At 39.9% G+C, this 12,468-nt stretch overlaps 1 protein-coding gene across 1 annotated transcript in view; it reads left to right on the forward strand.

The window, feature by feature from the left end:
- Dnah11 (dynein axonemal heavy chain 11) overlaps nucleotides 1-12,468 on the forward strand; it is a 381,221-nt gene that overhangs the window by 139,484 nt on the left and 229,269 nt on the right. The window contains exons 31-34 of the mRNA XM_029567531.1: nucleotides 4,278-4,409; nucleotides 6,577-6,737; nucleotides 11,522-11,678; nucleotides 12,317-12,462. Of these exons, the coding sequence (XP_029423391.1) occupies nucleotides 4,278-4,409; nucleotides 6,577-6,737; nucleotides 11,522-11,678; nucleotides 12,317-12,462 (596 nt within the window). The remainder of the gene's footprint in view (nucleotides 1-4,277; nucleotides 4,410-6,576; nucleotides 6,738-11,521; nucleotides 11,679-12,316; nucleotides 12,463-12,468) is intronic.

Consider the following 12,468-nt stretch of genomic DNA (forward strand, 5'->3'; position numbering starts at 1 on the left):
CAAATTACCTCTTTCCTATCCCACATATATATTAATTTTGTTTGGAAGCTCAAACATGCGTGATGGAGGCTATGATATATTTCTGTATCTGTTTGATGAATACTCTTGACAGCTCTTCAGCTGCTCTGGGGACATAGCACCTGACTAATCAGACAGTGTCTTGCCTTCATGGAGCCTAACATCTAGGAAATGATGAATTCTGAGCATATCATACATGAAAGAATGGCCACATCAGCTCTGAGTGAAATAGAAGGTTTTAAAATAATAAGTAAATTAATGACCATCCAAACCTTCTGATACTTACCTTTGGACATCCTGAAGGGTGTGAGTATTTCATGATGGTTTGATTGTCATTCCACTGATCACTGATGATCTTCAGCAACCTGTCATGCATATGTTGGTGAATTTGTCTGTTGTCTCTGGAAAAATGTCTATGCACGTTTTTCACTCATGTTTAAATCATGATAGTTGATATTATTGCTGTTGAGTTTTAGAAGTTACAATATCAGGGTATTTTAACCCTTTATCGGATACATGGCTTCCAAATATTCATTTTCTTTATTGTTTATTCTTTATTGTTTCTTTAGTTGTCAAATCCCAAAACCCATTGCCAAGTCTAGTTAAGGGAGCTTTTCCTGTTTTTCTAGGTGTTTATAGTTTTAGCTTTCATGTTTAAATCATTAATCAATTCTGCATTGAAACTTAAAACTGGGTATAAAGGCCCAGTTTTTTTATTTGTTTTGTTTTTCTGACACAGGGTTTCATGTAGCCCAAGCTAGCCTCAAACTCTCTATGTACCTGATGATGACCTTGAACTGACCTTCCTGCCCCTGCCTCCCAAGTACTGAGATTCCAGGCATGTACCACCATGCCCAGATTTTTTTTTTAATTTATGCCTTCAGTTTTCCTTGAACCATTTGTTAAAGACACTATCCTTCCCCTGTGTTTTTTTTTTTTTCTGGTATTAAAAACCAGTTGGAAAATTTATTCCAGACTCTGTGTTCTGTCCCATCCTGTTAATTGCTGCAGCTTTGTGATATAATTTGAAGTGCACATGATATTTCCAGCTTCTTAACCTTTTACTCAAGATTGCTTTAGCTGTTCAAGGTCTTTTGTGGTTCTATACAATTTTTAAGTTTGCCTTTCTTTCTGAAAAATGTTATTGAAATGATACAGTTTGCATTAAATCTATAGATCACTTTGGGTAGTATGAAAAAAATTTTAAATATACATTATGCCACTCCATGAATATCAGATATAGTTACATTACCTGTATCTTTTTTATTTCTTTAATCAATGTTTCATAGTCCTCAGTGTACAGATCTTTCACTTCCTTGGCTGTTGGTGAAATGTAAATTACTATAGCCATTATAGAAAACAATGTAGTGATTCTGGAAAAAGTTAGGAATGAAACTGCCACATGGTTCATTAGTACCACTTCTGAGTGTATTTCCAAAGGGAGCAAAGTCATTTTGTTGAGTTATCCACATTCCACTTTTCATGCAACTTTATTCACAACAGCCATGATAAACAACTTGTCCACTTATTGATAGATGGAAAAAGTATCACATACATGCACACAGACACACACAGACACACACAGACACACACACACACACACACACACACACACACACACACACACACAAAATGGAATACTATTTAGCCTTAAAGAAAATCCTGTCACTTGCAACAACATGGATGAATCTGAGGTACATTACGTTCAGTCAAACAAAGCAGACACAGAAACAAAAATACTGCTAGTGTACAGTCTTCATTTACATGATGAATATATTCTAAAGACTTTATATACAACATGGTCAGCTGTAGTTAATAGGGTCAAAAGTCAGTGTATTGTATATTTGATGTATTAGTTACTTTTCTGTTGCTGTAGTAAGACACCATGACCAAGGCAACTCATAGAGGATGAGTTTATTTGCCTTATGATTCCAGAGGGATTTGAGTCCATAATAGTGAGGGAGACATGGCAGCAGAGGTGGTCAGAGCAGAAGGTGGAGCACTCGTATCTTCAAGCAGGCACAGGAAGCAGACAGGGACTGGAAATCTGGCAAGGTTTGAGAACTCTCAAAGCCCGCCTCCAGTGATGGGCTTCCCCCAGCAGGTCCACACCTCCTAAAACCTCCCAAAACAGTGCTACCAACTGGAGATAAAATGTCCAAATACATGGAACCTATGGAGAATATTCTCATTCAAACCACCACACTTGAAATTTGCTGTGAGAGTGGATCTCAAGTCTTCTTACCAAACCAAAATAAAAAGTAACTGGGATAAAGGATGGGTCAGTTAGCTTATTGTAGTAATCATTTCACAGTGTATATGTGTGTCAAACTTCTTTGTATACCTCAAGAATATACTACGTGTATTTGTCAGTCATCCCTCAAGCTCAAGGAGAGGGAGAAGAAGTAGACTATGGGCATATAGAGCTGTTGTATGGGTTGGTGAGATGACTCATGGGTAAAAGCACATGCTGCTAGAGCTGCTATATATTCTGATAACTGATTTACATATTTAATTTTTGTTTTGTAATACTGGAGACTGAATCTAGGGTCTCATGCTAGGCACATACTCTACTACTGCACTACATCCCCAGCCCTCTTTCTATTTTGAGGCAGGGTCTCATAAGTTGCTGAGGCTGGCCTTGAACTGACTCTGTAGCCTAGGAATTCCTTGACCTTGTAATTTTCCTCCTTGGCCTCCTGATTATCTAGGATTGTGGGCCTGTGCCACAAGGCCCAGCACACAGTTTCATTTCCCTGAATAAACTTGACTTTGTGTTAGACTTCAAAGCTCTCTGGAGTGCTTCTTCCTCAGTTCCTCAGACTTGAAGGTGGTGGCCAGGCCTTTGAAGGCTGAGTCAAGAAGTATGCAGTCACACTCTGAAGTCAGACTGTCAGGTTTGAACCTCCTCTCCCAGGACTGGCAGAGAATTGTGGTACAATTTTCTTGTTGGTAAGGTTAGTATATTAATAGATCATTGTAAGGCAAGAAGTAGTTTGCCCGGTAGCCCATGTAGCACACTCAAGTCTTTTTCTTCAGGACAGGGGCCAGATTACTGTAAGATTCAATGGGTTGATACAGGGGCAATGTGCTTAGTCAGTCTTAAAGCCCTACGTTCTCATTTCATGTAAAGCCTGTGTATGAAAGTGGTCATCGTCCTGTTTCTCCTCTCCCTTCTTCTGCTGATGCAAGACTTTGTCCAGAGTCTAACTGCACAGCAATCTCAGGGAAGCTGCAGGGCTTAGTCCTTTAGCAAACTTCTCCATCACACCATAAGGAAGCTGCTTCAAAAGTAGACCGCCCAGGTCTGAAGACTTCTGGGGATTTGTGACCCACTTCCTGCCAACTCTCTCAGGTGCTAATCATTGCAGTGGGCAGTGAGCTAAAGAGGAGAGGGAACAGTGTTCTTACAGAGCATGACACAGAATTGAAGCACAGTTTTTTTTTTTTCATTTTTCTTTTGCAAATCAACCTTGAATAAAAAGGAATCTTTTTATGTGAATAATCACACTAGCAAAATAGCCACCCAAGAGATGACCTTTCAAACCTTTCTGATCATAATTTGCTGTAGGAAGTATCTTATTTCAGATCCAGTTCGCATGCGTGTATGGAAATGTTTTCACGATAGAATAAGCACTCTTGCCATCTGTAACGTATTTTCTATTCTCCATTCAGTTCAGTGAGCTGTCGTTCATGTTATTCCATTCCCTTCCTTGTCATTCTAGAAGAAAGGACCGGCAGTTCGAAAAACATTTATCTAAGAGATCAATGGGCCTAAACAAGACTAGCAATGTGAATAAAAAGGATGGAGCTGGGTATTGTGCTCAGCGCTGAATATTTTCTCAGTCATTATCTTAATAGGTAGAAAAAAAATTAAAGATCATACATTGTTAGGCAAAATTTTCTAAAGAAGAAAATGATTTGTTATTTAGCTCTTATCACACCTTTAAAAAGTTGGTTTTATCTCTAAGGTATTATAGTTGTGTCTGATGGAAGTTCTGGGCTGGATGTTGTTTGGGTGCAGTCATCCAGTGTAGCCAGGAAGCCCTGCTTCTGTCCCTGACATTTTGGTTGTTACTGGCTGATGTCTTTTCTGGGTCTTGGGTTTTTCTCTGAATGAGGGGGGCAAAATGTTTGCCTCTCTCCAGGGTTCTTTGAGGATCAGCTGAGAAAACAAATTTGAGATTGTAAACTGAAGTATTCCTTGCAAACATTGAAGTTAATGTCTGTATTTATAAACTTTTACAAAAAACTTCTAGATTTCTCAACTGAATACACTGATCACACTTCTGCTGGGAGAGCTTCTACCTGGAGACAGGCAGAAGATCATGACACTCTGCACCATCGATGTCCATGCCAGAGACGTGGTGGCAAGACTGATTTCTCAGAAGGTGAGCTTGCTGCAGAAATAGGACTTATTGCTCTGTCCTGAAAGTAGTATTTATTGTCAGAGTAGTTTAAGGAAGTCAGCGTTTTTCAAAAGTTGACATAGTTTAATTAGTGCTGGAAAGTTGTAGATATTTGGGGTCTGTTAAATTTGAGAATTACCTGATCGACAATCCAAGTTTTGTTAAATTAGGAGCCTTAGGCCATCCAAAAGTCACAGAAGGAAGAACCGTAGGAAGCCTTTGTGGTGACATCCCTGTCTTCTGGCTTTTCTATGCATAACCGGCCTTTGCCTGTGACCTTACCTCTGTGACCATAGTCAACAGCAATAAAATAGTGCATCATTTAAACCATCTCAGTGGGGGAGGGGGGTGCTGGGGAGATATTTCCCTGGGTAAAGTACTTGCCACACAAGCCTAAGAACCTGAGTTTTGGGACTGGAGAGATGACTCAGTGGTTAAGAGCACTGGCTGCTCTTGCAGAGGACCTGGGTTCAGTTCCCAGAACCATTTGGTGCCTAACAATTGTCTATAACTCCAGTTCCAGGGAATCTGATGCTCTCTTCTGGCCTCTGTGGGCATCTCATGACATGGGTGCTCATACGTACACTCATGCACATACAATAAAAATAAAATTAAAAATTTCAAAATAAGGTACATACCTGGCATTGACCTCTGACCTCTACTCACAGTACCCCAACACCCACACATTCATCTCACGTGATTTTTCACATAAATCATAAATATAAAAAACATTCCTCAATGAGCTGCAGAACACCAGTAAAGAATTTTTTATTTATTGTTCTTATTTATTTTTTAATGTGTATGAGTGCATGGCCTACTTATGGGCTTAAGGGGCTGAAAGATGGCTACTGTCATGCAGTGCCCATCAGAAGAAGGCGTCAGGTCCCCTGGAACTGGAGTTACAGACAGTTGTTAGCCACCATGTGGGTACTGGGAATTGAACCTGGGTCCTCTGCAAGAGCAGTTAGTGCTCTTAACCACTGAGCCATCTCTCCAGCGCCCCACCCCCCACGAATTTTTTAAAATTTCACCCCAGAACAATCCCTGTAAAGCACCTTTTACTGCGCGTTTCATTAGTCACATATTTTATATTGTTTTATTTGTTTGCAAAGGCATAATTTTTTTTTGTCTTTTTGAGACAGGGTCTTCCTATAGCCCCAGCTGTCCTGGAACTCACTATGTAGACCAGAGTGGCCTTGAACTCACAAAGATCTGCCTGCTTCTGCCTCCCGAGTGCTGAGATTAAAGACATGCGCCACTATGCCTGGCATGAATTTTTATCAGAATGTTTTATTTTTGACCATTTTCTCTAATTCTTGATCATCTAAAATACATGTGTATAGTCATTGAATTCTCCTAGTCATTGGATAGCTATTAGGCAAGAATTTTGGTAATTTGCAGTGATTTCCAAGGAACCCAGAGGACTACATACCTTGAAAGAGACAGAAAATTTCTTCAAGCTAGAAAGGGAATGAATAGAATTAAGATTGGGAGGAATAACTGTGAAAAATTAATCTTACAGAAGTTTAAGGGGCTGAAAGATGGCTCAGTGGTTAAGAGCACTAGCTGCTCTTACAGAGGACCCGGGTTTGATTCCTAGCACCCACATCGTGGCTAACAACCATCTGTAACTCCAGTTCCAGGGGATCAGACACCCTCTTCTGACTTCTGCAGGCATTACAGGGCACAGTGCACCTACCTACATGCAGGCAATACATTCATACACATAAAATAAAAATAATATCTTTAAAAGAGGTTTAAAATGTCTGCACTAAAAGCAGAGTGATTGTACATTTTTTTCAACTTTAAACTTACAGAAATTATAGATTATATGTGATTTTAATACAGAAAGTGAATTTTTCATTGTGTTTCGGTAAAAAGAGGTAAAGATTCAAAAATTACTAACCTCCTTGAGTGACTCATAAAAAGGGAGAAAGCATTGCTTGAACAAATGAATACCCTTTACATAAAAGCTAATAAAGTGAAGACTTTTGTTACACATATATATCTGATTAGTCAGCTATCTGCATGCAATTGTGATTTTCAGTGACATTACAAAAGAGTTACTATTGGAGATTATAGAAAAGTGAGCGAACAGAGCTGATAAGGTTAATAAATTTGTTGTGTCAAGATTGCGCAATGATTGTAGGTTGTCAGCCCCCACGCTTTTGCCTGGCTATCGCAACTTCGGCACTGGTGGGAAGACACCCGGAAGCACTGCTTTGTTAACATCTGTGACGCCCAGTTCCAGTACTTCTATGAATACTTAGGAAACAGTCCTCGACTGGTGATTACTCCTCTCACTGACAGGTAACAATTACAAGTTTCCCCAGATGGGAAAATCAAGCCAAAAAGTCCTCTCATGTGGATAGTAGATGTGTGGGAATGAGAAGGCAGGATGAGGGGAACGGATGAACAAACCAGGAAGCTGTGTGTGAAAGCAGTATGGAAATTAGCTATGTTCCACACTGAACATGAAGTTTAGAGACAAGCTGAATAAAATAGATTTCAAGAAATGGAATGAGAGAAGCTTTACAATAATAAATGATGAACATGGTTTAAGGAAGTCTCATTGACCCCTGAGGCCATTCTGCCCAGTTATCTACATCTGACTTCCTATTAGCCCTCTCCATGATCTTTCCCCTCCATCTTCTTATTGGAAGTGCAAACATGGCCAGGAATAGCCTATGATCAACTTCAGTTTTGAAGAATTTCATTCAGTGAGAAGAGGGAGAACCCAAGATTCATTAAATGACTTGTGAAATGAATACTTGTGAAACGCTGTGCTAAGTACTGTCCTCAATATGCTTGCTGACACAGAGACCACTTTCCAGTTGAATGCGGTATGTGCATGGGTGAAGATGAAGAGGAATGATTTTATTTTAGGAGGCACTACGTACTGTAACAGAAATAGAACATAGTGGTTCGTCAGAAAGGGTATACTGGGAATAATCTACTTTAGGTTGAGTTTCCTCTCTGTGAAATGCTCAAGACCAGAAATGTTTCCAATTTGAGAGGGTTTTAGATTTTTTAATATTTCTCCAAGTTGAGATTTCATAATCTGAAAATTAAAAATCCAAAATGCTTCAAAATCACATGTCAGAGCATTTTGGGATAAATATCCATGTGGACTGAGAGAGAACTTTTGAGCATGTAACATCAGCTGTGCCCAGATCCTGGGTCAGAAAGGAATAGGCAAAGCCAAGTGTAAATGTTCCAAGGTGGGCAGGAGCTTGGCCAGATTAAAACACAGGAAGAAAGCTAGTGTAGCCCCAGTAAATCAACAGACCAACAGGTTGCTATTAAAAGTTCATTGCTACTTGACTGCATATAAATAGAAACATAGAGTCTTGTAGAGGTAAAGAAGTTTCATGGAATGAATTCCTTAATTAGGAGTCCAATGCCTGTTCTGCAGCATGAGAAAGTATACTTAATCTTTGGCATTTATGAGAGAGAAATCCTCTCTCAGTGCTCCTGATTACCTAGAATCACCAAAGTGTAGATGTGTCAGAAAACAAGTCTGCAAAGCTCTGTGGTTGTAGTGCCCTGAAGAGGCTGGTGGGATTCTCTCTTTAGCTTTGTGGCTGTTCATGTACATACTAATCTCACGAGTTCACCATTTTTATATCGTGCAGTTTCTATGACTGTGTAAATTAGTTCTCCTTAACTTGTCTCCACCTAAAGGTGTTCATTGTCTTCCCTCATCTGTTTACATATGGCATTCATCATGAAGAATTAAAATTTGTAGCCTGACGTAAATACCTGAAGGTAGTCAAAGCTACTATATGTATGCCACTATGAAATAGGGAAGAAGGGAAGTGAGCTGAAGGTGAGGAAAAAGGAAAGAGGTTTCAAAGTGTGCCAGTATATGAAGACTGGTAGATTATTAAATCTTTGAAAACCATATGGCCTTCATTTGGAAATTAAAAAAAAAAACAAAAACCTGAATGTTGCCCTGGTAACATTGTGTAAGTTCTCGAGTTTGCTGTCTGTTGCTGTAATAAAACACTGACCAAACCAATTTATAGAGAAAAAGGCCTATTTGACATACAAGTTGCAGTCTATTATAAAGGGAAACTAAGGTAGGAATTCAAATCAGAAACTTCAGAGGAACACTGCTTACTGGCTCAGTTCCTCTAACTTGCTCAGCTACCTTTCTTATATAGCCCAGACCCACCTGCCTATGGGTGGCATCAGGTGTATTGGTGAAGGGAATGCAGGCTAAACTGTCATTAAGAAAGACCCTGAAATTCAGTGACTTAACAAACACAGAAGTTTTCCACTCCCTGTCCCACTATGTTCCCTGAGCCTTAGGTGTAGAAGTTGCATTGTAGAGGTATCACTTAGGGCTAGGCACCTCATAGACACTTATTCTCTGCATTTGACCAGTTTGGAACTTTTAATAGTCTCCATTTGTTGCAAAAAGAAGCTTTGATGAGTGGTGAGAGGTCCATTTGTCTGTAAATACAAAGATACATATTTAAAATACAGTAAGAAATTATATCAGTCTAGGGATGTGGCAAAAGTAAGTTTTCCTCTGGGATCTATGACCTCTCCAGCCATGTGTATTTGGCTAGGTTTATAGTACCACACATAAATTCCCTCCCATTGAGCAGGCCTTGAATCCAATAGACAGCTGTTGATTACCCTCAAGATAAAAATGCTACTGCTGCTTCAATAGAAATTATTTGCTGGGTCAGTCATTGTTGGGGTTCATAGGCTTTACAACTGGATGGGATCATTGGTTTTCTCCCTTGGAAATTTGCATAGTATCTTCTGATACTATGGGATCTAGATTTCAGGGAGGAGACTTTCAAATCAGTTCCAGCTCAATTACACCAAGTCCTGTGTTCAAAGTATGTCTTGTCTTCAGCTGTAAGGGCTTACCTTCAAGTTCTGAGAGGCAATCAAAGGCTATAACAATAGCCTACGTTATTTTGGAAATCTCTTGGATTACCATGACAAACAACTCAAAGGGAGGTTTCCCCTGCCTGGGACTGTGTTTTTGTGTTATATAGCCTTCAGCTATACACATGCCAGGAAGGCTCCCTCATGCAGCAGATGGTGATTAACTCAGAAAGTCACAACTGGCCAAAGTACAGAGAATAAGAGACTACATAGTACTTAGCCCTTAATAGGACACCTATATCAAACCTCTGCCACCCAAGGCTCAGGGACCATTGTGGAAGAGGGGGTAGAAAGATTGTAAGAGCCAGAGGTGGTGGATGACCACAAGGAAACAGAGTTTTCCAGAGAAAGTTACTCATATGAACTTACAGCAATGGTACAGCATGTACAAGACTCATGCAAGCTCAAGCCAGACAAAAATCCCAGTATAGAAGTGGGAAAGCGGGTAAGAAGCCCCAACCTTAGCTGAGGAACTACTGGCTACTGATAGCTACTAGGAGAGGGAGAATTGGTTTTCTTTAAGGGTGTGATGCTAGATAAGTTAATTAGGCTCCAGTTGATGGATGCACATGGAAGGACATTTGGGGGCAGGAATTTGATGCAATAGGCCTTAATATATATGAGAGGGTACATGAAATTCAGTGGGGGGTGAGGGGCCTATAAAGAGGTGCAGATAAGGATGGGAGCCTAAATATGATCAAAATATATTGTATGAAATTAAAAATATTCAGTAAAAATAAAAAAATATTTTTTAAAAACTGGAAAGCAAAACAAAAGGCAAACATACAAACTGACACCTTACTTGAGTGGCAGTCTAGAGGTGAGCAGGCCCACGGTGTGGGCTGGTAGGTGGCGGACATACTGAACAGTATGGCTTCAACTGAACTGGCTTCAACAGTTACTTCAGCCTGTGGGAAAGGGAGCCTAGATCAAATGTCCCCAAGGAGGTGTCCTAAAAATGCCGCTTCTGCAGATACCACTTGGCTAGAGCTTGATCACGTGGCTACTCCTGTTGCATGGCAGATCAGGAGTATAGATATAGGTGGCCCTATATTTAGCCCAAACTTGGAACCACCAGTACAGACTATAACTCTTGTACAAAAAGTGCCCCAGTTCCTAGTCCAGGAGTCTTTCCAGTTCATTTCATTGTAAGATGCACTTCAACCTGCAATGGGTAGAATCATGGGCCACTTTCATACTTGTTTCTGTTGGCATAGCACTTTGAGTTCTTCAGAGTGTTCCCTGGTACTGTGGCCCTACAGCCCTACAGTAAGCCTCACTTTGTGGATAAGAAAGCTGAGGCATGCTGACATCAGAAGGCCTAAGATTAATATCTGCTGATCCACACAATAGATATTAGTCCCAGGTCTCTTGACTGCAACATATATCTTGCCATTATAGTCACTGTCTATACTAAGACAAAAATAATGTATAAACCTGAAGAAACTCAAATAAAGAACACCAGCCATTTGGGATCCTTGCCATTTGTCTTTCCTTTCCTTACAATTATTAAACTCCGTATTTTTCAAGTTTCTTTGGTCTCAGAACCTCTGCCTCTTTCCCACCAAAGTAAGCATTGTGATCTAAATGCATGCAGCACACATTCAAAATAAATTCCTGAAATACATTTAATGTAGTGTTACATTTACTATTGTGCTGTTTAGTTTGCATTTGCTTTATATGTTACATACCATTATACAGTGAAGTATGTATACATTATTTGCATGCTCTACATATATTTACATATGTCTTAATGTATTCATTTTAATTCATCATCATCCAATCTCTCTCTCTCTCTCTCTCTCTCTCTCTCTCTCTCTCTCAAAATAGTTTGAGGCATTGTCTTCCATATTAATAGTATCTTTACCTAGAAGTTTCAGAAACCTAATTGTATTGCAAATTAAAGATATTTGTATTCAGATACACAGTTCTTAGGGAATGAGACCAATAAACAAATAAGGCAGTACATTCTTCTCTGGTAGCTTTAAACAGCCAACCACAAAATATTCCACTCCATTATTACCAGGAACAGATCAGAAGATCACCAATAGTTTTTGCTTCTAACACTTTATAGACCTTGACTTAGTAATGTTTTTATTTTTACTTTTTCGGAAGATCAGTTGTACCTGATGTTTCATAGAAATCACGTGCTAGACTGTAATAATTGTGTTTTCTATCATGTCAAGGTGTTATATCACCTTAACTCAGTCTCTTCATCTGACCATGAGCGGAGCTCCAGCAGGCCCAGCTGGAACAGGAAAAACAGAAACCACCAAAGACCTGGGCCGTGCCCTGGGCATGATGGTCTATGTGTTCAACTGTTCTGAGCAAATGGACTACAAAGTAAGTTATTAATCCTAAAAAAGTAGGGCATTAATCCTATTTAGAATGAGCCATACACCTTACCCAGAATGCTTAGGACCTAGAAGTGAGTCTCATCTCAGAACTTTTCAGATTTTGATCTATTTTCTTCATTTTTTGTAAATCTGTATGAGTGTATTGTCTGCATGTATGTGAGTGCACCCATGTTATGCAATGTCCTGGAGGTCAGAAGAGGCTGTCAGATTCCCCTGGAGTTAGGAATGGTTTGTAGCTGCTATGTAGGTGGCTAGGAATTGAACCTGGGTCCTCTGCAAGAGCAGTCAGTGCTCTTAACCACTGAGTCATCTCTCTAGCCCCTGATCTATTTTCATATCCACAATGAGATATCTTAGGTGTGCAGTCCAAGTCTAAACATGAAATTCATTTATATTACACATATACCTATTGCAGACTAAAGAGGACTCTACCCAATAGTTTCAGTAGTTTTGTGCATGAAACGGAGTTTCATGGTCTGGAAAATTTGTCACTTTGGATGTTATGTTGGTGCCCAAAAAGGTGTTGGATTCTGCAGCGCTTTGCAGTTCAGATGAGGGCCACTCAACCTGTAAGTGCTCCAAACCCTCTTTCTTACACTCTGTCCACCTCACTCCATCATTTAGTCCATAGGAAACATCTACAAAGGTCTGGTACAGACAGGTGCATGGGGCTGCTTCGACGAGTTCAATCGCATCGCTGTGGAGGTTCTGTCCGTGGTGGCAGTGCAAGTGAAGATGATCCATGATGCTATCAGAAACCAGAAACAGAGGTGGGG

This window comes from Nannospalax galili, unplaced genomic scaffold, assembly GCF_000622305.1.
Source record: "Nannospalax galili isolate Female #2095 unplaced genomic scaffold, S.galili_v1.0 scaffold158, whole genome shotgun sequence".
Lineage (NCBI taxonomy): Eukaryota > Metazoa > Chordata > Mammalia > Rodentia > Spalacidae > Nannospalax > Nannospalax galili.